The 26,398-nt window shown below is 36.4% G+C and overlaps 2 protein-coding genes across 2 annotated transcripts in view; one reads left to right on the top strand and one right to left on the bottom strand.

Moving 5' to 3' along the window:
* The window catches only part of SCRG1 (stimulator of chondrogenesis 1), a 75,699-nt gene extending 68,914 nt beyond the window's left edge, over positions 1 to 6,785 (top strand). The window contains exon 4 of the mRNA XM_072406058.1: positions 6,516 to 6,785. Coding sequence (XP_072262159.1) covers positions 6,543 to 6,785 — 243 coding nt within the window. The 5' untranslated portion in view covers positions 6,516 to 6,542. The remainder of the gene's footprint in view (positions 1 to 6,515) is intronic.
* A 12,520-nt stretch (positions 6,786 to 19,305) lies between these two features.
* SAP30 (Sin3A associated protein 30) overlaps positions 19,306 to 26,398 on the bottom strand; it is a 10,457-nt gene continuing 3,364 nt past the window's right edge. The window contains exons 2-4 of the mRNA XM_072406057.1: positions 26,021 to 26,146; positions 23,713 to 23,811; positions 19,306 to 22,090 (exon numbers count right to left, since the gene is read on the bottom strand). Coding sequence (XP_072262158.1) covers positions 21,968 to 22,090; positions 23,713 to 23,811; positions 26,021 to 26,146 — 348 coding nt within the window. The 3' untranslated portion in view covers positions 19,306 to 21,967. The remainder of the gene's footprint in view (positions 22,091 to 23,712; positions 23,812 to 26,020; positions 26,147 to 26,398) is intronic.

Here is a 26,398-nt window from a genome sequence, read left to right as displayed (position 1 = left end):
TTTTGTCATTTAAACTAGCCAGGTCTGTTGGATGGGTAGGTATAATCAGACCATCCTCTGGGATGGTAAAATTAATAAATAGTATTTATATAGTGCCAACATATTACACAGTGCAGTTGGCCATTGATCTTTAAAAAAGTATGACCCCATTGCACATGTCCATTAGGAAGCTTATTGTGTTGCTCTTGTCCGTGATCAGAATTATACTATGCTTGGAGTTAGACTTAAACATTCTAGAGTACCTTCATGAAAAAAGATTGAAGCATTGTGATTGCATTTAAACTTGACATTTACATCCATATTTCTAGGTTTGAATGATGGATTCTTGGCCATTGGCGTTTAAAGAATAATCCCATCACTGAAGGTGGCACCTGGTAACTGAGTACCTTCTATACCCTGCTAAGAAACATGAAGCATGCTGCTCCTAGGCTTTCTGCCAGCACAAACAGTTCAGAAGCCATATGACTAACTTTTTTAAAACTGAATTCAGAGGTCCTTTGTTCATATTTTAAAAGACTGCAATCATGTTTCATTTCACTTTGATCTTGCTGTAACCAGCATTTAATTCTTCACACTCTTCGTTCTGGAAGAACACATATGCAAAGACAATGGCATATCAATGACTCAGTTTATTGTTCCTCTTAATGACTAATTTCTACACAGCCGTGTATCTTTAATTAGGTCTGCATAAAAAGCAGTTAATATAACAACACATTTACTGCAGGTGAATCTTTCTAGAGCATGTGTTTCAAGCAACATTCACTGCTTTGTAAATGTGTCCTTAATCCTACTTACAGTCATAGTACTGCTTGTGTTAAGTAAAAAAGGATCAAAGAATATTAAAAATGTAAAAAGAATTAATGGAAAGCTCTTTGTCAGATACTTGTAATGTCTTTATCATGAAGGTTTGGAATGTATTAAACATGTAGTGGAAAAGCTTAAGTCCTCTGATTTATGTGTGAATCATTACAATTATCCAGCTATGATAAGAAGATGTAAAAAGTTTAGGAATGTGATGTGCCTTTCTGGATAAAATAAAAAATTGGGGGCTTCTGAATTAATGCAACATGCAGCAACACACAAGACATTCTTAATGTCACCCCAACCAACACATGGTAACACAGTGATATTCATTGCTGTTAATTTTATAGGCTCAGCATGCAATACATTTCTGTGCGATCTGATGTACAGGGCAGATGTTGAAATAAAAAGGCTGCTGGATGCAACACATAGCAAATGTGCATGACAATGAATGAATATTTTGCAGAGAACAATTATACTAAAAAAAGCCCAAAATGAAACTTTAGGAAATTAGGACATTCTTTAGGAGCTTTCACACTTGTTGCAGTTTCCATGTGAAGACAACTCTCTCCTTGACCCACTCCAGTCTCGCTTTCGAGCTGCCAATTCCACCGAAACCGCCCTGCCCCTTACTAAAGTGGCCAATGACCTTGACACAGCTAAGTCTCAAGGCAGCTTTTCCTTCCTCCTTCTCCTTGATCTTTCCTCTGCTTTTGACACTGTTGATCACCCCCTTCTAATACAAATCATGCGCTCCATTGGTATCTGTGACACTGCTCTCTCTTGGTTTGCTTCCTATCTGTCTGACCGCTCCTTTCAAGTTTCTCTCAATGGTAATTCCTCCTCGCCCATTCTCCTCCCTGTTGGTGTTCCCCAAGGGTCAGTCCTTGGACCGGTTCTCTTTTCTCTGTACACCTCCTCTCTTGGTAGTCTCATATCCTCCTTTGGCTTACAGTACCATATGTATGCTGATGACACCCAAATTTATCTGTCCACCCCTGACCTGTCTCCCTCAGTCCTGGATAAGGTCTCATGCTGCCTGTCAGCCACATAATCATGGATGTCTGACCGATTCCTGAAACTCAACCTGGATAAAACAGAACTCATCATCCCCCCCTCCTCAAATTCCAAATCTCCCCCTGACATATTCCTAACGGTAACCAACACTGTTATTCGGCCCTCCCCTCAGGCACGTTGTCTTGGTGTCACCTTCTTCTTCATCCTACATTACCTGACCCAAGCGCGAGATCGAGTGATGTAGGATGAAAAAGAAATTTGCCGATCTCACTGCGCATGCATATCCTGGTTTCTAGTACAGGTAGTGGAAGCTATTTGTCTATTTCCATTTTTCGTGTATCCTTACATTGCAATATACAATTTGACCAGGAGGTGGCGATAAACTACCTTCACACTAACATCACTGCCTTTTATGCTTTGGTTTATGCAATCTTTGCATACAACTTTCTGAATTACACAGAAAATAAAATGTCTTGTAAATATATTGAATTTAATATTTCTTCTAAAAGTATTGCTATGAAACTATTTCTATCTTCACAATATATAGAGAGAGAGCTATTACATAATTATTATTATCATAATTATTGTTAATACTAATATTATTAACCCCCTAACCGCTAAGCCCGTAATTTCTCGCACTAAATATTTTTGCTCTTTTGGTTAAGCCCGTATTTTTTCGCCTACACTAATTCATGAAAACCTGTGACGCTTTTGGAACAGAAATCTAGAAATCAGTGTAACGCTCAGGTGGTTAATATTATTATTATTATTATTATTAATAATAATAATAATAAAAATAATATTTATATAGGGACACTAATTACACAGCGCTGTACAATAAATTACATATATGGCAATAATCATACTGGCTAAATGATATTACATTTTTGCAATAAAAATAGATATTCAAAACAATTTTACAAACTAAACATGCTTTTGAGTGTAACTTCCAAGGATAACAAGAGTCATCCAGAGGTAATCATTTTGCACACATTAACTTAATGCTTTGGTTCTAATAATTGAAACAAACCAATCATAAGACAACAAACTCATGGTATCCAATAACAAACATACTATTTCTCATACCCTTGATTTTAATTTCGGCATTTTGGCTTTACCTCTTCTAGCCAACATTTCTTTGTGATCTCTAGCAAAAAAGAGACCACTTGCCTCTTGTGTAGACGCCTTCCTACAATTATCAGCTTTAAATTGTCTTTGCTGAAAACCAAAATGCGGGCAGTGGTCTACTTGTAAAGCTTTTATGGCCACCTTGCTGAAGGTGCAATCAATAATATACCAGATATTTGTTAATTTGACATTCTTTAGGGTTTAACTTCAGAAGAACAATAATGTGCTTTTATTCTGTAATGAAGCAATGTTGTTATATTTATGCCCCTGGCCAGGAGTGTGGTACACATCTGACACCTGGACCAGCCAAAGACAGTACCAATTACTAGACACTGAGTCAATCCATACAGCAGGTTAATTATTAGGGTGCAGTAACCAGCAAATAGGCAAATAGGCTTACTTTATCTTATTTTAACCTCTCCGAGTCTATGCTTGGACAGAGATCTCCTTTAGCAGTGGGAGCTGCTCAGCCAATACCGTGGCATAGGAACCATAAAACATGAAAGCCATAAAACTGGCAACCACAAGGGGATTTGACTAAATAAAATCCTTCTCCCTTTCCTTGACCCCACCAGAAGGGTGGCTGAGCAGGGAATATTCCAACGCAGTAAGACGCATGTTCAGAGGTGCAAAAGGGGGAAACCACTGCCCAGAAAAAACATTCGGAGGAACCTTTTATTTATACACATTTGATGGTAAGGGGGTTACCAGTATACTTTAGTATTTGCTATCCTGCAATAGAACTGGCTGTGCTAGTGGTAATGCTGGGGTCTAAGGAGAATCCCCCCATTTTGGGTACAGTCATTTTTAAAACCTATCCATTCCTAATCTTTATACAAAACAAGTGGTAAAATATGCAGTAATCAGAATTCCATTGGTTAATAGTTTCTGTACTTTACAATTTAGCTTTGCAAATTCTTTTGAGTACATTAATGCAATCCTTGCCCTGGCCCTTGTTAAAAAAATAACCCCTGAGCAAAAGAAAGACGAGCTATGACTAGATGAATGGATCAATGACTGAACGACAAATTAATGGTTATTAAAGATTTATGAACAGAACAGACCAAACGACTGAAACAACTAACACCACAATTTTGTAGCAGAATGCTCTCTATTTATTTAGCCATATATCCTATTATGCAGGCCTAGAAGCATCCGGCAATGAAGAATAAATATTTCATTTCAAAATTACATTTAAAACATAGAGCTGAGAAGCCACAGAAATCGGAGGTCAGGGAGTGGTAATATAAAAGTGACCTAAGGGAGTATGAGATAGATATGCAGTGCTACTATAGTGTGATTCCTACCACTATAGTGCTCTACTATAGTGTGGTTCCTACTATAGGTGTCTATAGTGAATGGTGTACCATTCAGCTTTGCTCTCCCAGGGACAGATACCATCTCTGAGCAGACTTCCCGACAGTAATTGAACCAGTCAAATACAGTATTTGTGGATCTAGCAGTAAGCATTGGCACTTCTTCCATTGGCATTCGGGTGCTCCAGGAGTATACTTGCTCTAAAATCTCACAGAGCTTCTAATTACAGTGGAGTCTTCTGTTCAAATCAGTGTAATAGAAGATTTTGTTCCCCTTTCTTACTGATTGAACAGACAGTCAACCCTTTCTTTTGCACCTCCATACCGGCACATTATGGCCACTTCCTTCACTGGGCCACAGCACTTGCGGCATGAATTTTCCTCAACCAGGAAACCATGTTGAAGGTGATATCATGACGAAGTTTCTTCACTTTGCACCACTCCAGTATAAAACATTAACACAATTTTTGTAAGGGTATGCTTGTTTTTACTGGTTTCAACGACTAATCTTAATAGGAATTTTAATGAAATAGAAGGTGAGTTATTTTTTTATAAATGGGAATCTTCATGAAATAGAAGGTGATGTAGTTTTTTTTAGTAGGGGTGGTTGCTATCATGCTATAATGGATATTTATATACACTAAGGAAAACAAAGAAGTTCTGGAGTAGTAGGCTATAAGTAGAATGTGAGGTAGGAACAAAAAAATGATAGAAGGAATCACACTATAGTAGCACCCATTATGCTTTGGGGGTGTTCACCATATCGAAGGGACAATGGATGGGGCCATTTAGCGTCAATTCTTGGATGAGTACCTCCTTTCCTCAGCCAGGGCATTGAAAATGGGTTGTGGATGGGTTTTCCAGCATGACATCATTACAATGCACAACAAGCTCTGAGTTTTGAGCACTGGGTTTTTGAGGGTTCTTTTGTTGTTATTCTGTGTCTCACACCTACAATAAACCTACCATTACAATTATAGACTGGCTATTTCATTGTCAGAGGGCAAATGTATCAAATCACCAGGGCATAAAATACTTCTTTCCCCCACTGTATGTGAAAACAATGGGAATATTTAATACCAATAAAAGCATGAGGTAATGCTATAACAAATGTTGTTCTTATATGTATTATTATATAAATATATAAAGTCATCCATATATGCAGATATCTCATACCCTTAGTGCTTAGTGTTCAGTCACTGGGATCCTAAATGTCCTACTTTCAAGGTCAAAGGAGCTTATGAGTTAATAGGCCTGTCCCCGTAAGATTGGGGATCTAATTTGGAAGCAGTATACATATTTTGTTATTATATAATTGTATCATCATAAAAAGAAGGGCAAAGGGCAATGCTGTAACACAGGAGGCTTGCTGTTGGGCAGGCCAAGTGCTATGATGCTTCATATTAAACTGGCATGTGGTTCTTTGTAGCACTTTACAAAGTCAATATTTAATTGTCATACTTAAAATGGAATCTGCTGTCTTGCCAAGACAACAGAGAACATGGATACTGCAATAGTCAATCATCTTTATTCAGAGTTCACATGTTGTGACTGCTGAGGCCTTAGGGTATTCTACTACTGCTACCTCTGGGTATTCTACCACTGAAAAGGAGTCACCATTGGGAAAGCAGTAGGCATTTCTCCTAATGCATATCACTCTGTCAGTGGTCAAAATGTGCAGGACTTATAGGGCTTATACATGAAGAGTAAAATACTGCATTATTTTATTTATTTACACAGCAAAACCATCACTATGGAAAATGGTTGTCTCCTAAAGAACTAGGCTTGGGCCCAAACCTGAATGCAAAACAAGAACTCTATGAGTTAATAAATAAATAAATCTATAATAAATAAATAAATCTATAATAAAATGTTATTATGATTTGATAATGCTGATTTTTTCCCTACAGATGTATGTGGTATGTGTTTTTTTATGATATATATGTTCTAGATATCATCCTATAAAACCATTTGTTGCTAAAATCCTAAACTGTACCACATCTATATAATGCAAATAACTGCTACCTGTTTTATTGTGTGACTAAACTGTCTTTCTGGCATAGCAAAAGAAAACAATATAAGTGTGTGTGTTAAAAAGGTAAGGTACCCATTTACAATTTAAATGGGGGGTTCCTAGATAATTAAGGGGTTTCAATTTTTCTTGAAAATTCTCTTTAACTTAATCCAGCTCTGCTTGTACAGAGTAAATATACATACAAGGCTCGTTCTAAATGATGTGTCATTTTTTTTCAGGGTAATTGTATTTTTCTCTGGTGAAAAATGAAGTTGGCTACAGTTGTTGTACTTTTATTGATTGCTGTCTGGGGAATTGCTGCTACTCCAGCCGGCCGTCTTTCATGTTACAAGAAGATTCTGAAAGATCGGAACTGTCATAACATCCCAGAGGGAGTGCAGGATATTTGGCCTATAAATGAAAATCTCCAGGACCATTTTTGGGAAGGCAGAGAGTGTGAGATGGTGTGCTATTGTAATTTCAATGAGCTGCTCTGCTGCCCAAGGTAAGACGGGTTATATATTGTGTACAGTTTATTTTTATCGTTAAGTAATAAAGTGGACTCTTAGTAAATGTACAAATTCCAATCATAAATTCATGATATATCACAGAATACAGCAACTCTTTTAAGCAGCCTTTCCGTACATTGTTTATCTAAAAAACAGGGTTGAGCTCAGGTGACTTTGCCAAACGGAATTTTTATCATCATCAGTCTGGAGGCAGAAAATAGAAATCCCTATTCCCTACTGATATGACTAAAACATTGTAACTTTATAGCAAGCCACAAGGTGAGAGGCTGCAGCATGGGCTGATTTTTGTCAGATATTATGTTCATTGCTGTAAATTCCAGAATTTATATGATTGTGCCTTCTCTGCGCCAACATCTCAGCCCAAAATTTATATGCTGGTCTTGGATGATGCCCAAACATAGATGTGGTGTCATCTTCACAAGAGGAAAGTAAATCATGGTGTGATCGCTGTGAGAGGTAATAAAGAGTTACTCTTTATGTAATAGGAAAGCAAGGCCAATAGAAAGGACAGAATGCGACCAAATAAAAAAAAAAATCCTGATGCTTTTTCTTCTATTACAATGTCTATTTTTAAAGGTAATTATAGCACTTTACAAAATTACACTCTGCTGTGGGGTCAACTGTCCCTAATTTCACAGACAGCCAATATAAGAGTACACAAATCAGGCTGTGTATTTCCTGATCTGTTGAAGAGCACAGCATTCAATGCCAAAGCTGCAAAGCCAGTATGATCAGTAGACAGGGAATTATCCAATCAGTGTACGAAAATCGGAGTATATTATGGCTGCCTGTTCTTCTCTAATAATTATGCAGCCAACCAGAGCATGGCATTCCCTTTTTACACTGCAAGGTCAGTGTGATCAGTAGACAGGGTAACTCTCCAACCTGAGTATGAAAAGGGCTGAATTGGGTCCTAGCCTATCAGTGTACAGCCAGTACTGAGCAAGGGAAGGAGTAGCAAGTTATCAATACAATCAGAAGACTGAGAAAAACCAGAGAACTCTGCAGGTATTTCATGCCCAGCCACTATAACCCTGGGGGCACCTTTTGTACTAGAATATCCTACTATTATTACCCTGGGAGCACCACAAGTAGTAGCAAAATCACCCTGAAGGAACTGCACATACCAGCATGTCATACTATTATCACCTGGGGGACCATGTGTAGCATGTCCTATTATTACCATGGATAAAAAATGTGGGGTTTGCAGAATTTTGGGGCCTAAAAAATTAGAAAATAGGTTGACAACCCTTGTACTCTATCATGTTACTGTTAGCTGGAATGCCCATAAGTTTTCAGACAGTCTGCCAAAAATAAAAATCTTGTTTATTAAGGAGCACTGATGAGTTTGAGGATTTATTTGATTCTTGTGGTTCTTGATGACTCCAGCAAGATGTCCTCAATATTGGATATTTAGTCCCCACGTCACAATGTAGTCACTCCTTCCATCTTCTCAATGAGAACACCAAACGAATGATGCAGAATCCTTAAAATAACTGCTGCGAGTGGGTTATATTGAGAACTCAAATACAGAAATCTTTTTTACTGGAGTCCTTTTGTAGACATGAAATGAGAGTAGGCGATTTAATAAGCATGCATCCAAAACACAAGTATAATGTCGATTATAGATCTCCACAACTTCTTTATAGAATAACTGTTCATTTAAAGTTTTAAAGTTCAACCAAAATTCAACCATCTACCAGCTTTTAAATCTTATTTATTTCTTAATCCATCTTAGTCCGTTTTCACCACAGCCCATATATATCATACTCCGTACAAAGTAATTATATCATCCAATATGTGCTATATAATTGATATAGAAAATCCAGCTAGAGACAAATGACACCACTGTTTAGCATTAAAGTGAGAAAGATATTTCATGAAAAAATGACTAGGCCTTTGGTCTTTGACCTCTGCATGCTGACATACCCTCCTATCTTTTCCCTGTAAGTTAGCATATAATGCTCAAATGGTCAGCACAGTAGGTAGCCTGGAAAATAACATTGTAAATATACATTAATATGTAAAATAGTATAAATTTAAAACAAGAATAAAGTTGTGTTAAAATTTCAGGCAGCTATTCAGTCTGTGTCTGATAAAAATGCAAAGTAATCAAAGGTGAATCTAGTTCAATGGCACATGAACAACAAGTTTTTGTACTAGCCTGGTATCATTTTTACATGTCAGAAAATGTAGCATTACTCACACGTTGTCTAACTTTGTGAAAAGACATTTAGGTTATTCCAACTTGAATAATTGGTCACATAAAGCCTGGAGCAAAATCTTACTTACCACAATTCAGCAGTAATGACCTTGGTTACTATATACAGTAATGCACTGTAACATTTTATATAGTGCTCAAATAAGCTCCATATTGCGGATATTCCCATTCTATCACCAAATCAATTACTTTTTACTGCTTGTGAAATACCTGTTAAAGAAAGGATCATTTCTGTTTGTGGGTGTGATAACAAAGAAAAAGCAGCTAAAAATGTTAAAGATATTAATTCCTATATTCCATCCTGTCTGATAAAAGTAATTTTAATAGCAGCTGACAAAAGTCATGTAATATTAATCTCAGTTCTACATTTGTTAACCTAATTTCCATTTTATATCCAACATTACAAATGCATAGGAAAAAGGATAGATATTATAGACTGTGCTTTTGCATATAAAAAAAGTGCTATGTACATGTATAAATAAGCATGATTAGGACACTTTATGTATCTATTTCGACGTACTACTGTATACACATCATAGTGTTGTGTTCACTTTACATTATAGAGTTATGTGTGCCAAAGACAAATATGCACATTGTACAAATTGTTCCCAAAAAACTAAGTAGGTCAAAGTGTTCCTTATCTAATTCATCCTTAAAAGATAGCCCTGGAATCTAAATAGTCACAAACGTCAGTTCAGATGTTTCCTTCCTTCCAATTTCCTTAAATAAAATCTTGTGTCTACAGCAGTGTTACTTGACCTTTTTTTCACTTTACAGACTTCAGGGAATCTATGCTATATTTACTAAATTCATAAGGCACAGTACATTAGTAAGGTGATCAGTGGAAAGAATGCCTTCTATATTTATGGCTAATAGGAAGATTGTCACCCTTACAGATAGCCAAAAAGATCATTGGTGTCACCTTAAACTGACCTGAGAACCACACATTGCTCAAGTAAACCCTGGTAACCTCTGGAGGAACCCTAGATGAGAAACATTGGTCTACAGCAGGGGTTGGCAAACTCCGGCCTTTGGGCCACATACAGCCAAGCCGGTAGTTCGTTCTAGCCTAACACCCCTTGGCCGATCCAGGTCTGCCAGGGGGCGTTAGGAACTACCAGAACAGGAGCCACCGGTGCTCCGGTGCCGCCTCCATGCTGTTGCTTCTCTATTTACCGCAACCCACATTGATACTTCTGCCGCCGCGGTAAATAGGGAACGCTCCCTGAAGGCAAACCCTCTTCTCCGCAATGCATTTGAGGGGGCGTTCCCTGGTGGTGGGCAGAGCCATTAGGCGGGATTCTGAGTCCAGTCTAGTGTGCTCCTGCCCACCCCTGAAATGGCCTAGTGGCCATAAAAGTTTGGTGACCCCTGGTATACAGGGTAGATGGCTTTGCACTAAAAATCTTGACTTACCTGTACATACAATTACTATGCCCAAATCCCCTTAATAGACTCGATTGTGAGAGGAGTGCGCTGCATACACAGGGCTGCAGGGTGCACAGGTTGCCAGACTTAAAAACTGATGTAAAAAATTAAATACACACACAAGTTACCAATAATAACCACAGTTAACAGAGCTTCAATTCATCATTGTCACAAACATGCCTTATGAGACTTGCTGTAAAGTGGAGAAAGCAAGCCATGTTGCTGGTAAAAGCAGACAAAAGCTATCACTACAAACAACTTCTGACATCTCTTTTTTATAGGTTGTTAGAGTTTCCTTAGTTTGCTTTTACTGTGAAATTTATATAGGTAGCTAAAACAAGGCAGATGGGAACCTAAGTAAGTAATGCTTATTTTACATACACATATGTTAAGGTACAATAATCACCAGAAATGCATGTAAATTTATTAAAAATCCTTTAATCTGTAATAAGTGGCTTTGGCTTATTGCTCTCCACAAATACCTTACATAAAGAAGAAAATATTCACCACTGGTGACAGATTGATTAGCAATCACTGTGTATCTTAGAATTTCTTGTGATTGGTTGTCTCAGTCATTGGACATTGTAAATCTGCTTTATTTGTGTTCTAAAAAAGGAGTCATGGTTTGGTATGAGGTTGGTGTTTTAATTCAACCTGTTTCAGATTCACATGCACAACATTTATTTGGAGCCATGGAAGTGTTCAAAAGATCTCCTTGAACCCTTGCTTTAACTGGGTCACTTTTTGCTAGGGGCCATTACAACCATCAGATCATCTGGCCCAAACAGGCTTTATGTGCAGGCCATGATACTACACAAGTTCCTGGCATAAGGTTTCAGTTTAAACAGCATCTAGACCACAAAGGTCTAAACAACCTAGAACAGCTTAGAAATGACCCAGAACCTTGATCCTGTCTGGTGGAAATGAAATAAAATGTCTTTTTACAACAATTTCTGTAAACGTTTTTGCATTTTACCTATACAACCTTGCTATTTTAAGCAGATCACTTCATCCTCTGTGGCCATTCGGTCTTCTGCTATGGAGTAATGATAAACAGATTGGGACACAAGCAAAGGGAATTAATAGGAAACCAACGAAGAATGAAATTCCACAACACTGTGAATGAACGTGTGAAAAAAGAAATTAGAAAGATAGATGGTGAATAAATAAGCAAACCCCAAGAAAAGTTGGATGGCACAAGGGAAATATTTAATCAAATACCACTAACATGTCAGAAAATGCTTGTGGTGTAAGGAAAAATCTTATCCGCTAAAATTCATAAACAGAAAGAATATCGAACAGTTGAAATCTGTAAAGAAAACAACAGAAAGTTGGAGAGAATGTTTTTGTGAACTACCTGGTGGAGATACTAAAAAAGATAATTGAAGCGTGGTCTCCAAAAAAGGATAGTTTCCAAGCTGATACCTTGGCAGTGGAAAAACTAAAAGGAGCCCTCAAAAAATGTAAGCTGGAATTGTCAGGTGCATATGGCATAGCACCATAAGCGCTTAGATATATAGGGGAAATTGAAAAAAAGTTTTGTTTTTTTAATTGCAAATACCTAAACATGCATACACAAAGAAAATACCCAGGACTCACAGATTGCAATGATTATACCTATTTTAGGAAAAGGAACAGCAGAGAGAGCCAAAACCAGCATTGCATATCCCTGTCCCAGTGTTCCTGGCAAAGTATATTGAACATATTTAAATGGGTAGATTAAAAGCTCACATAGGACATATAACTAAAGAAGAACAATGCAGCTTCTGTTCTAACAGCACACAGGACCACATCTTCACTATAAAACAGCTATTGGAAAAAAAGCCATTCATTATAGAAAATAAATATGTACCTGTGTTCTGAATTTAGATAAGACATTCAATAAAGTGTCTGTGGGATGTACGGTATTAAGGAAGAAAGGGGTGAATAACATGTGTTACTATTTCATACCACAATGAGGGAGATGTGCTTTCACTATACCTGCTTGTATTTTTAATAGATGATGTGTTTGAAAAGGGGAAGGGGTTTGGAAAATGTGCAAGGAGGTGTAAAAAATATGAAGGAGATTGGGAGCAGCAAAACGTTGGTACAGGCACAGAAAAAGTAATGGACTCTCTACCTCGATACCTTAGTGGTGTCAAAAAAATAAGGATAAAAATAACAATTTCATATTATTCATATTTCTTATTTTGAATTCTGGAAACTAATACAGATTCTTTTCCTCTTATGTTAGCACCAGGTCTTCCCATTACATTACCCTGTAAGTCCCAAAAACTCATCTGCCAGTAGAACTACAATTATAGTTCAATCACCACATCTTTGCAATGTATACAAAACCTAGAAATGAGTGAATCTTGTGCAACAAATGCACAATACCACTAAACAATTTGCTGCCATTGGGCAACAGTGGGGAGAATGGTTCCATCATTACTGCTTATTTTGTGAAAAATAATAATATTCTATAGCTCAATATCAGTCTACCTTCACATCCTTTGCTCCCTGCGGCAATAAGTTGAACATGATGGTTTACCATATCTCAATTAAATCCTACTCATCCAACCTGAATTTTTTTCAGTTCCACTCACCTCTAATTTTAATATATATCACACTTATTGTAATAATATTAAAACCCATTTATTTCTAACCTGGTTCTATAAAGATACATCGTGCATGGTTGGTGTTCTGATCTTCAGCCTTTATTACCTTTTGAGTACAGGTAGTTAAGGACATCCAACATACGGAAGACTTCTAGATACGAATGGGGCTTCCCTGCTTGTTTGTGTGCAGGACAGAGGCTTGATGGGGGGAGGGGGCTGTTTGCATGACTTGCAGAAAAAATCTTTTGCTGTTCTGCAACATCTTGTAACTCTTTAATGACCAAGACAAGCTCTGCAGTTGTTTCTTTTTGCATATCAAAGCACAGCTTGCTCCAGAAGTTAGTGAATGTCTAGGCTCCAAAAAGTTTTTTTTGCTTTGTTTGTGAGTAACTCACAGTGAGGATTTTACATAGTAACTGACACCATGCTGCCTAATAATATGTTCAGACAAACATTTGTCCTAATTGCATTTAATAAAATAATGTACCTGTTCCGACTTACATACAAATTCAACTTAGGAACAAAACTACAGTCCCTATCTCGTATGTAACCCGGAGACTACCTGTATACTGCTCATGAGTTCATGAATCAACTAAACCAAAAGATCTGCTTCACATCCAGGAAATTAGCATTCTGTACATGGATTTTGGCAATGGCTGTTTTTGTAATTTCTCAGGATAGTTTCAATTCAAGGCACAAACTAATCTTTCTTTTGGCTACATTGTTATATAAAAACATTTTATCTTCTATGTAAACTATAGAAAAATACATAAAAATGTTTTTTTCCCTATTTTGACTTTATTTTTTCTTCTTTGTTTTACTATAACAGTGTTTCTGTTGCAAAGCATTTCATTTAAAAAATACATTAATAATAATACAATTTTTATTTTTTTGTTATAATTTTGCATGTTTTTATGTGGTAATACAAACAAAACTAATGAAAATGTACATAAAGAATTGTAAAAAACAGAAATAAAAAAACACCAAAATAATAGATAAGGGTGGACCGAGAGAAAGGTGTTAATTAGGACTGATAAGGGTTAATAAGGGGTTAGGTAAGAGTACTTTTTTTTATATAACTACAGCAACTCCTGCTGTTTTTAAATATTTACTAAGTTTTACTAAACTGTAATTGGTTTTAGTAGTGATCATTCAGGCAACTACACTTGCTTCAGTATGAGCACATGCATGGAGGTGCACATAGTCTTGTGTACTCTAGCTAATTATCACTGCAGACATATACTCATGATACATAAATATGAATAAAGTGAAGAGTTAAATGACATGAATATACTGTGGTTGAAAAGTTGTTAAGCAGATGTATTCTTTCTGTATGGTATGCAAAAGAATATGTATTTTTACATGCATTTAGGTTCTTTGTTTCATCTCTTATTGACTTATTTGTGTGTATGTTGACATAGCATCATAGGGCACATAAACACAACCCATGGAAATCAGTGGCTTTTTCCATTTTTTTGAACGGGCAACCACTATACCTTTATTCAATAGATAAACATAATAGATTTAAATAAAAGTAAAATGTGCCTTCTTATTAATTTAACATAAATATCAATGGGTGTAATTGTGTGCTGTGATAAAAGTGATTACACTCTTGGCATTATAAACTGGTATTTTATTTAGAAATAACTTGTACGCATTTCACATAACTGCCCTCCAGTCTCTGACTCTTTTGCTATTCCTCCATGCCAGATGTTTGTGGGTTTTCTTGCATGAACTACTTGTTTTAAATCTCTTCCATTTGGATTAAAATCAGGGCTTTGACTAGAACAGTTCAAACCCTTCATTTATTCTTCTTTAACCTATTCCTTGGTGGATTTGCTAGTTTGCTTTGGATGATTATTATTTTTAAAAATCCTATTCTGGTTCAGCTACAACTTTTGGACAGATGGACCCACATTTCCATCAAGCACACTTTCATATGATGCATACTTTGAGTTCATTTGATGACTGAAAACTGGATCAGGCCCTGAAGCTGCAGAGCAACCAAAAACAATAACATTTCTACCAATATGATTTACAATCACTGTAAGATTCTTTTCCTAAAATGCAATCCTTGGACTGTGCCAAGGCCTTAACCTTATGATGTCTTGGTCAGTATCCCAGTCACTATCTGGGTGTCATTGTAGGTAAACGGGCATTTGAGGCTGCAGCTCTCTGCCCTTCTTGCTGGTTTTACAAGCTTCTCTACTGTGACTTGTTCATTATTTAAACCCATGCCTGCTTCACGCTTGATTTGCTGACTTTGCTTCCAGACTCACCCCTATGCACCTTGTTGCATCTGACTGAGCTACTGATGCCAAAACATTGCCTTGCCTATCTGCCTTTTCCTATTGTTTCACCCATTGGTACCTTGTTAGATCTGCCTGAACTACCATGGCCTCGCCTATCCAATTTGCAATTTGTCTACTCCCCACCATCCGTGCCTTGCTGAATTTGCCTGACCTTCCATTGCTGACTTCTCACTGTCTTCACGTGATCCTCCCTTGCTAACCATGTTTGAGTGTGTTTTAAATAAATGGCTTTACCTGGTATCAGACTGCAGTGCAATATCCTCACTTCAAGGGCCTCATTAAAAGACTAAGCTGATACTTAGACCCTGCACATTATTGACATGCATTGCCAAAAAGGTCAGCTCTTGCAGTGGGTTCTCATTTTAACCAATACTGGCATACATGTCCAAAAAACTGTACCTTTGATTCATCAGTTTATAACACAATGTTCTGAAAGACCTGGCTTTGTCTATATGTTTAATAGCAAACTGTAGTTTGCTCTATGTTATTTTTGGACAACCAAAGCTTTTTCCTGTTATGCTTCCCTAAAAGGTAAAATTTGTGCAATGTCTTTTAAATTGTAGATACAAAAACTTTGACACCAACTCTTATGGGCTTATGCATTTGGTAATCTTGGAGACTTCTTTTAGCATCAAATGGTCGGCTCTTGGCTTAAATTTGCTAGACAGTCAGTCCTGGACAAATTAGTAGTTATTTGAATATTACAAAACATGTAGATTATTTTCCTTACAGTGTTAAAATTGATTTTCAGGAATAAATTCTGAGGGCCTGTAAAATGTAAGAAGGTTGTAATCTCATTGGTAGACACTATAAAGTTATAAAGTTCTTGCACTCAGACTCCCAGTTGCCCACGTGCATAAACTTTTTGGAAGAAAAATCAATAGTGCTTGCTAGTGATCTCAAAAAGATGACAGGTAAGTGAGGAAATGTATCAATCTTGTAAGAAAGTGAAAGGTAAATGACTCATTCAGATGAATTTAGAGTTAGTAATGTATTAGTCTACAGAATGGATTACTTGACAGATTTAGCTCCTTACTTTGTTTTCCCCCAACTGATGAATGCACTTGCAATTCTGTGTCACCTTAAGACACTGTTAGGATCTGAGCATCAAACTAGGCCTGCACTTTGGAACTTTCTCTATGATCCAGTCCACTCACTGGCCACGCTTGTTATTCTACCACCTCTGTTCACTTTCCACAGGTGTTGGTTTTTTATCTGCATTGTGTGTTTATCAAAAAATTCTAATAGTAAAATTATGTTAGTAATGCACTATATTGTTTGTCTGTTGTGTTGTCCGATATCATTGGGATCTAATTCTTTAGTGCATAAATCTGGTTTAATTTTTAGAAATGGTGGTTTTGTGCCTTTTCCAGAAGACAAATCTATGTATTCACTAATTTAGATTATGAGAAGGAACACGCCATGTCAATTTTTATGCCATTTTCAGGGAAATCACCTTAATCTGTAAACACAGTTTAAATGGGGATCTATTGCTTGCTTGTCCAAATATGTCAACAAGTCAACAATTTCAATGGATGTACCTAATTTTATTCATGACTGTACTTGTCATTTGTTTATAATATATAGGGATACTTTCAGATTTTAAACATTAGTTTCTGTCCATGCAAATTTTCCTTTTTTTTTTTTATCATGGCTACATGTACCATATGGTTAAATGGTTTGATCACGATCAAAACAATGTGAAAGAGAGTGCATATAGGTTTTTATTCCCGAAAACAATTCCTATTAATTATGGTCTATCAATAACAGAGTGTCATTTAAAAACTTAGTTGCCTATGTGCAATCCAATATGGATACAGTTTACTTTGTTTAAGGCAATGATATTTTGGGCATTATCCAAAACCATCTCAGCAGTAAAATGTCCCTTGAAATTGTTTTAGAAGTAACTATAAGTATACACACAAAAAGTGTGGGGCTGTACTGTAGGGAACACAGAACACAGCCTGCAGACATAGTGCCGGCAACAAGACTTAGTAAGGTCTCTGTTTTTCCTATGTATTTGCAGTTACAGCCAAGCTATTTGGATGTAAAAGCACAACTGAAGTGCTATTATACCCTCACAATGATGCTTCTGTTCCTTCCCCCAAAGCATTAGCTTGTGAACATGTTCAGAGAGAAGCCAGCTTGTATTAATGTGCTGTCTACTGTGTCTTCAAGGTGCCAGAATGCTGTTCTCAATTGCTCCAACTTCCAATTCCATTAATAAATCACATCCATGGCACAACAGAGCAATACTATGAATGTCCCAAAAGCTTTTGCATAACATGAACTTACTCAGTTTCTTGTTTTACAGAGAGGTTTTCTTTGGGCCGAAGATTTCCTTTGTGATTCCATGTACCACCCACTGATAGACAAAGCTACATTGTGCAAGACAAAGAGAATGACTGGTACAGAAAATGTGAGGATTCCTAATAAAATACCTCCCCCTCTTTGTTACTGTGTTGCCCCCAGTAGAATGATCCATCTGTCATGTTTCTTCATTAAATACCACGCTATGATGATTGTGATGACAGGTCACAAAAAGTTACTCATCTATTCATGAATCATGAAATGATTGATAAAGGTGAAATATATGTGCACTTTCACTTTTTTGGAACAGAGCTGCTAAAATTAAAGATATTTTTATTCCTAAGAAAAAAAACACTGTGTCAAGGCTGGTTTATCCTAGATTTGTAGCAAACAAAACCAACATAGTACAGTAATGTATTTTACTTTCATTTACTTGCAGGAATTCCTTTAGTAACAATCGCTTGTGGATTTTATAAAGGATTTTATGAAGCTTGCATTATTATATTCCAACAATTAATATGTTGCTTATTGAAAAGTTCTGTAGTTTACTGGTAGGGACTAAAATATAAAGCCATATCTTACATCAGGGGAAAGTCCTGATCTGTTCCAGACAAGTGGCTCAGAAAGTACTAAAATCTTTGGACCATCTGTCAATTAGTCAGATCAAGGATTGATGAAATTGAGATTGATGAAAAGTTTGTTAGAATTTGCATAAACAGTTGTAATACCTGTTGCATTAATGGGACACTGTGGTGGTACCTGTGGAATTGGTCTGTTCCTTAAAGTAAACTTGTGGTTTTCTCATGCAAGGCAAAGCAATTAATTCACTTAACTATCTGCCTTCCTAGCTGCACATAACTTTCCTTCACTCCAGCACTGCTCTGTATGGCCACCACAGTGAAGAAGAATAATTGGTCCCTCTAGAAATGAATATAGAACTGGTGCTTGGGGATTTAACCACCCTGACACCCAATGATAACATACATGCAAGACTGTATCTTTTTTTTGTCTTTTCTAATCTTCATTTTGGGCAGATGAACAAATTGGCTAGTATGCAAAAGGAAGGTGGTTTAAATATCATTTTTTTCAAAATAACGTTATCACCCCCAATCCTTACCTGCAGTAACCCACTCTTCCCATCCGCACACTCTAAGCCCCAGTTATAACGTATGAAGCAAGTAGACAGATCATCTGCTATCCAACTACACACTTTACATATAAATATGAATCTGGTAAAATACTAGAAAAATATACTTTAAAATATAGTTATTGTTTAAAGAAATAGTATGCAGAATTTTACTTCCATCTAACCTTCTAGATGCCTGAATCACTACTTTTCAACCATTTACTTTTCAACAGTAGCAAATGGAGGTTCCTCGTCTGTTAATTGCACCAGTGATAAAAACATATTTTTCCTTACAGAGAGACTACAATGAATGGTACTATATCTGCCTGCACTGCCTTACACTGCAACACAACTGCTTTGTGGAGGTGCATTTGGGTGCCATTTAAAATGAATGCAACTAACATGCATAACACAGCGGAGTAAGAGGGCTCTTTTTACTAAATTGGTAAATTGATAAAAAAAAAAAAAAAAAAAAAAATAAAGATTAAGCATCACAAAACAAACATCAATAACACACTTTTTTATTTTTGATTAAAGCCATAACAATATTGTACATTCAGGTTGATCCAGGGATTTAAATCGCTAACATTAACCAAAGCATGCCAACAATATTTTAAAAAATCCCCAGAAAAGGAAAGTGCAAATTCTAAAGGCTATCATACAATATGAGGGTCTGTGCAACTTATAGCATTAGTGCATGCTATACACAAAATGGGGTCCTAATCTATAGAAAGCATTTTTTTTCAAGCGTGATTTGTTTGGGTCATGGAATAACAATATTATTAGGATATGCACAAATAGCACATTTTATCAGCATTTGAAACACATAGCGCAGTGTGTATCATCATACATTTTTACCACCTAAATACAGAAAACATATTGAAACAGGTTATGTAACGAAGTCTTGATTGTGAAAAGTTAAGGGACTATGTGCTGCATCTTAACACAAACAAAATAGCTTAATAAGGCAGTGCAAAGAGCATTCATTTTGTGCAAAGCTCAACAACTTCCAGAAACCAATTAGATTTTATTTTGTAGTAGTCAGATAGGAGATAACCTCTAATTGGGTGCTGTAGGTTATTGCACATGACACATCATCATTACTCTCCAAACTGCCTTCTGTTCTTCCATGAGAATTGAGCATAATGGAATAGCTGTCTTTAAAAAAAAAGTTACTTTTTTGATTTAATTTTCATAAATCAAATACACTATGGGGCGGAGGTATAAAAAATGATTGCTACAAAAGAACAGGAGCTCTTGCAATTGCTCTCTATAGATGCATACATATAGAACCCATCAAAACATTGTGAGGAAATAGGACACATCTCAATGAAAATAGGCTTCATAGCAGCACATGTCAGCAAATCTATAAAATATTGCCCTGCATTTCAAGTGCTGAAAATGTGGCTTGACAACATCCCTAGGCTGCTATTATAAAGCAGATTTATATTAGGTCTTGGTAACGCTTGTGGGCTATCCATACAGCAATTTACACTTTTCAAAATGTCTTTTTCATCAATCAGGTTAAAACATGTTATGATATTTTCCATTACACATATACAGCCCATTTCACAGAAATAGCTGGACTAACTCTCAGGTGAGAGTTGGCACGACAGAATCAAACATTACTTCTACATAAGTCCATACTTTAGGTCTAACTCTTAGCTTAGACCAGCATTTCTCAACCAGGGTTCTGTTGAACCCTAGGGTTCTTCCAGAGGTTCCTTCAGCAATGAGTAATATGTGGCCCTCATGTCAGTTTAACCAACAACTTATGACCTTGTCATTTATTGGCTGTCTGTAAGGCTATGTACATGTTAGATTTTTGTCATGAAAGATAAATTCCAGTGATAAATTACGGAATGTTGTACAGTGTCCATTCTGTTCTATAGAGAGGGAAGAACAAGCAAGCAACACCCTGCTGTGCTCTTATCACTTACCTTGCATAGTGGTCATTCTCAATCGCAGTTCATGGATCCACTGTGACTGAATGATAAAACAACATCGAGTGAACACTGTACACATCAGATTTTTGCCAGAGACAAACACAACGATTCGTCTTAAGTGATGATTATCGGACATCTGTACATAGCCTAAGGGTGACATTCCTCCCAAATGACCCGAAATGTAGGAGGTATTGTCCCCATTGATCACCATGTACTGTGAGCTGTAGATATAGTAATTATAGCAGGGGTTCCCTGAAGATCTGAAAGTTATTTCAAGGGTCTCCCATGTTAAAAAGGTTGAGAAAGGCTGGCTTAGAGTAATGCCATGTCTAGTCCCCAGAAAACAAGCAGTTTAGGACAAATAAAGTATAACAGAAAATGAAATTATATGTAATTAAACCCCCTAAAAATATATTTTACAAATGGTCCTTTTAAAAATAAGGCCATGATACATCTTTATACATCTGTAACCCCTCTCCCAATGTGCCGGTTGGGACATTCAGCTATTCACCACTGTACATATTGTAGAATATAGTGGACCTAATAAAAGTGCTCAAATAGATCAGAAAGTAAAATGAAAAAGCAGTTTTAGAGTGGTCCTTGCTGTTCACATCTAACGGTACCGTGCACAGTCTGCTGTAAGCTCCTTATTGCTCCCTCTATAATAGGTTTTCTGGCAATCTTTACATAGCAGAAACTCCGTTCAAACTCAACTTTACCTACAAAAGTCTAACTAGATAAAATTACACCATCTTTTATTTTTTAATTGGCTGGACTTGTTATATTTTCTGTTAGCTGGCAACTCATTGAGCTATGTTATGAATGTAAACTGAAAAGCAAGAATTTCACTATTGTATTTAACTTTAATAAGGTAATTTTTTTTTTTAATTTCCAAACTGCTTTCTATAGGACCACTAGAAAATTGTGGCATTAGATAGAGAGAGAACAATATGAACATCTTGCACAACAAGTCAATGAACAGATACTGTCAGATGGGATACCAAACAAAATGGCAAAAAGCAAAGCTACTGTACCTACACGAGGTCTTTTTGGCAAGTTTAACTCAAACTATAAGCTTAGGAAACAGAGATACATCTTTAAATGAAACAGTAGCCGTTTCACAGAAATCACTAAAATAACACTGAATTTTATATACAACTGTCCTTCTGTTCCAAGGCCTTGAGCAAACCCAGAACTGTTCATAAAAATGTCCATTTTCCTCTAGTGGAGTCCCCCATCAGATTTGTGATCTGTTTTGTTTTTTTCATTCTTCACTGAGCAGATGAAATATGTTAGTGTGTCCTTTTCATTCACTGGGAGTGTTCTGAAATGGCCACCAATTATCTAAATAACAAAAAAGAAAACAAGAACAAAATATGAAACAAGAGTATATTTGACACAGGGAAAAAAGTCATATGAAAAAAATAGCATTGACTTGTCTACAACAATTAATTCATATTAAACTACAAGCCAAGCTCCCAATGAAAGGAAACCAATTTGTTCTATTTTATTTTATTTACTCCACAATAAATCCATTCATTCAGACTTGTTATAAAGTTCAAATCCAATCAAAGAATTCTTCTAGGTTTTAGAGTTTGGTAGGGTTTGAACTGACAGGTTTATTGCTATCTGTGTACTCACCAGGGAGATCTTTCCTTACTTTCTATATCTGTGACAATACAACAAGATATAGGAGGAGGTTTGATGGAGAAAAGGGAACTATTGCTTATTACTTTTGTTGTCCAGAGATGGGTTTCTCAATAATTCTTCTGGACCCCTTATCACCAGAACAATAAATGAGGGCAAATCTTGCTACTAATGACAGCCTCCAGTGAAGATCAATGGAACATGAGGGAGGTAAGTACTAGGTGGAATGCACTTGGGAGCATGGACGTAGTGTAGATTGTTTTTCTTTCTCCAAATAACAGTTTCACTGCAAGGTAAGCTGCTTTTAGATTTTTAGAAAAAGAAGTCAAAAGCATCTAAAACTATTTTTTTTGTTAGGCTAGATATACACAAGACTTTAAAAAACTGCCAATGAAACCAAATGTGGACTATAAAAGGTAGATAGAGATCACCACTGGACATTTCCATGTAATATTGTTTCTGCTGAAGAAGGAGCTTTCCACCACTCCTCCCCTTTCTCCCTTCTGTGCAATAGTGTCACACTACACTGTTGTGGTCCTACACCCAATACATCTGTGGTTTAATTCATATACACATATCACATATATATATATATATATATATATATATATATATATATATATAAAAAATATGTGTTCTTCTAGGTCCTCTAAAAGCAAAAGTATGCTTCTCTGGCATGCTGAGACTTTTACATTGAGGGACAGAAAGAAAGGGGTAGGGATAAAAGAAATAAGGAAAACCAGGGAGAGGCCAAAAAAAAAAAAAGAGTGTACAGAAATGTTATGTGTAAAGCCCCAAATCTGTTGATATGTGTGAAAGCCTAATTGGGGGAGGTGACTGAAACCTGTAAACCAAGTATCTCTCCCTCCTGTAATGCATCTATATGCTTACCCCAATCCCACAGCCTGGTATAATATTTATGAAGAAAATATATAAATGCGTAAAATGATCACTGTGCTAGATGTTTGTGCACCAATTCTCCCCACTGACTTTTATGGGGCCATCTTCAGAGCATTTCCAGCAAGTCTCAAAAGAGATTTACCCAGATGATGTAAGCACTGTAGAAGGCCATGAAATATAGAAAAGTACATCTATGGTCGGGGAGGGTGAACTACATTAGAACAGGCATGCAGATAGTAAATGCATCCTTTCAAAACAATCATAGATTGGTTTGTATAGGGTATTTCACATTACTGCTTTGGAATTTTGTTAAATAAACCTAAAATGTCAGATTTTAAATGTGAAGACAATTCTTTTAATAACACAAATGTAACTGTCAGTATAGTGCCACATTTCCAAATCACAAAGGGTAAACTTACTTCAACAAGCTGTGCTTTATTCAGGCCAGGCCTTGCTTGTAGTTTGAAATGTCTCTTATATCTTCTTAATGTGTTTACTTGCAACTGGAAAAGGTCCACCTAGACCATAAAAAAGCTATATAAAAATCAAGGTTGCTACAAGGATTATTTTTATGACTTCCAACTTCACGATACCATCTGAATTTTGTTTTTCACTGCTAAAAGCGGCCTTCAAAACAGTTTACTATAAAATTGCTTTCCTTACCACGGACTTTCTTGTCACAACAAAAGATAAGCGGTTAGAGAATCTATCTTGTAATTTATGCTTTATTTTATATGTCTATAAAACAGTATTGAAAAATACGGGTCCAGAGATGGCAGGCTCTTTTATATCATTTATTTGTTATGACTGAAAAGCAATTGAGTACTTGTGAAACGATTTCATAAAGGTTTTGTAGATATACGAGCCAAAAGATGGTGTTTAGGTCTTCTGGCTGGACCAGGCAGTCCCAGCACCAAGTCCAAAAGTGGACATGGTTGGTCTACAGCTTTCTCAGACGATCACTCTGCCTGGTATGGACATGTTTGATCCTGCATTTTTACAAAATAACAATTACTTGATGTTATCAAACCTGTGTGTATGCCACAGCATTAGGGGTAGGTTGGATGGGGCATGTGAACATAGATGCTGCATTTCCCAATGTAAAGCAAAATGTTACTAATTAGCTCTAAAGGCAACAGTGGTGTCATAAATTCTGATGATATACTTCTGAAGAATGAAATTACAGCTTGTTGATAAAATTCAGCCTAAAACTGATGCTTTTTACCAACCACAAATGTAGGGAAGCATTTTCCCACTGATCAAAAATAAAAGCATGATCAAAAATAAAAGCATGAACTACAACTTGTACCTTGAAATAGTGTAAAAACACCGCATTATTTTCCTTATTTTTTATCTAAACCTGATAACAGTATTGGGTTAAGTAGGAATAGACTCTAGGTCAGGTTATTGCTGTGTGCACACCAATGGAAAAGATTTTCCCTTGATATATGTTTGGGTAACACTCAGCCCATTGCTGTTCATTGAATTTCTTGACTGCCTTGTCTAGAGATTTTTCTCTTTAAATTCCTATGGAAGGATAGTAAGCAGCCCCTAGTTAAAAAAAGGAAAATGTATTTATCTTACTACTGTACGTTGTGACACTAAAAAAAAAAAATGAAAATGAAGGCATTTTTGAAGGAGTGAAAAACACAAACCTAAGCTCAAAGCAAAGCCCAGGGTGCTAATAAAACAAAAAACAAGTAGTAGAGCTAACAAATAATTTATGTTTTTTCACACTTTAAGCAGAAGCAGAGAAGTATATGAAGTAGGCCTGATTTACTGATGTGGAAAGAGCTAAAATGAGCCTGTTTTCACTGCACACATCCAGGTATTTGCAGAAGAATATATACATTTTAGGTTCCCTTGCACAGGATCATTTCACACCCAATAAATCAAACACCCCTAAAAGGGCTTAACCCTAACACTATCTGTTTGCCAGCCTTACTACCATGCAGATTTATGGACCACATCAATCTGTCTATGGAAAGTGTTGAGATCTGCCTTGTGAGCAGATCATATGCTTTATTCATTTATTGATGTACAGGAAATGTATGTATAGTTGGATGAATGCGGACACTCCTGATCTGCATACTTGTTCTAGGCCCATGAAAGGAAGTCCAAGAAGTTATTGTTTGGCAGAACACTTGAATTTTCTAAAAGCATTTTTTAAAGGATAATTCAATGAAAGCAGCCTAAATATATTTTCCCAGTACAGGTTTCCTTTAAACACTAAGCAAACAACCTATTTTTATTTAATCAAACCGGAAAAAAAAATGATTTTCACAGCTCTTTTCACACATTCATGTGACTGTCCAATGAAAGAATGGTTTCTTTTTCTGTGCAATGGTCTCTGAAATTGAAACCCTTTGTTTAAAAGAATGAAGAAGGACTAGAGCCTCCTAGGTTTTTACACAAGTCTTTCGCCACTGGGAAAATAGATCCATATTTTCTGTTTCAATGACCAAACAGTACAGGAAGTAAATCTCCCACACAGCAAATAAAATACAAAAAAAGGTTCTAACACATCTTCCTTCTATGGTAAAAATAAAAAGATGACCAGTTTTGTTTCAGAAAACACCTATTTTTAGAGGCAGTTTTTCTCTACGCATTTTATTAAATAGTGAAACAAATCCTTTAAAAAAAATTGGTACACAGTACACCGTTCAATGACCACAATATTTCAAAGACTGTGCATATACACAAAATGATATATGTGAAATATCATACCTCCGGAGTATCAGCGTCATGGACTGGGGAGTCCCCTTCATCATCATCGCTGCCCTTCCGTTTTCTTCTGTTCCTTACACTCTGAATTAAGTTCTTGTGGAAGTCACAAATATACAGATGCCTTGCCTAAAACAGAGAAAATACAAGATGTATAAATAAAAGATATGTAAACTTTAACATGTGGATTGCGTCTTTTGGGACTGTGGTGTGGCCTTCATTTGTGTATGGATTGATTAGGAATACTAAGCTGTTAAACAAGAATTGTAACTCAAACATTCTCCAATCAAGGATGCCACAAAATATACCGTATTTTTCGGACCATTAGACGCTCCGGACTATAAGACGCACCAGGTTTTCCGCACGGGAAAACAAGAAAAA

This window comes from Pyxicephalus adspersus, chromosome 3 (genome assembly GCF_032062135.1).
Source record: "Pyxicephalus adspersus chromosome 3, UCB_Pads_2.0, whole genome shotgun sequence".
NCBI lineage: Eukaryota > Metazoa > Chordata > Amphibia > Anura > Pyxicephalidae > Pyxicephalus > Pyxicephalus adspersus.
The sequence above is the reverse complement of the archived record's forward strand: the minus strand, read 5'-3'. Positions and strand labels throughout refer to the sequence as shown.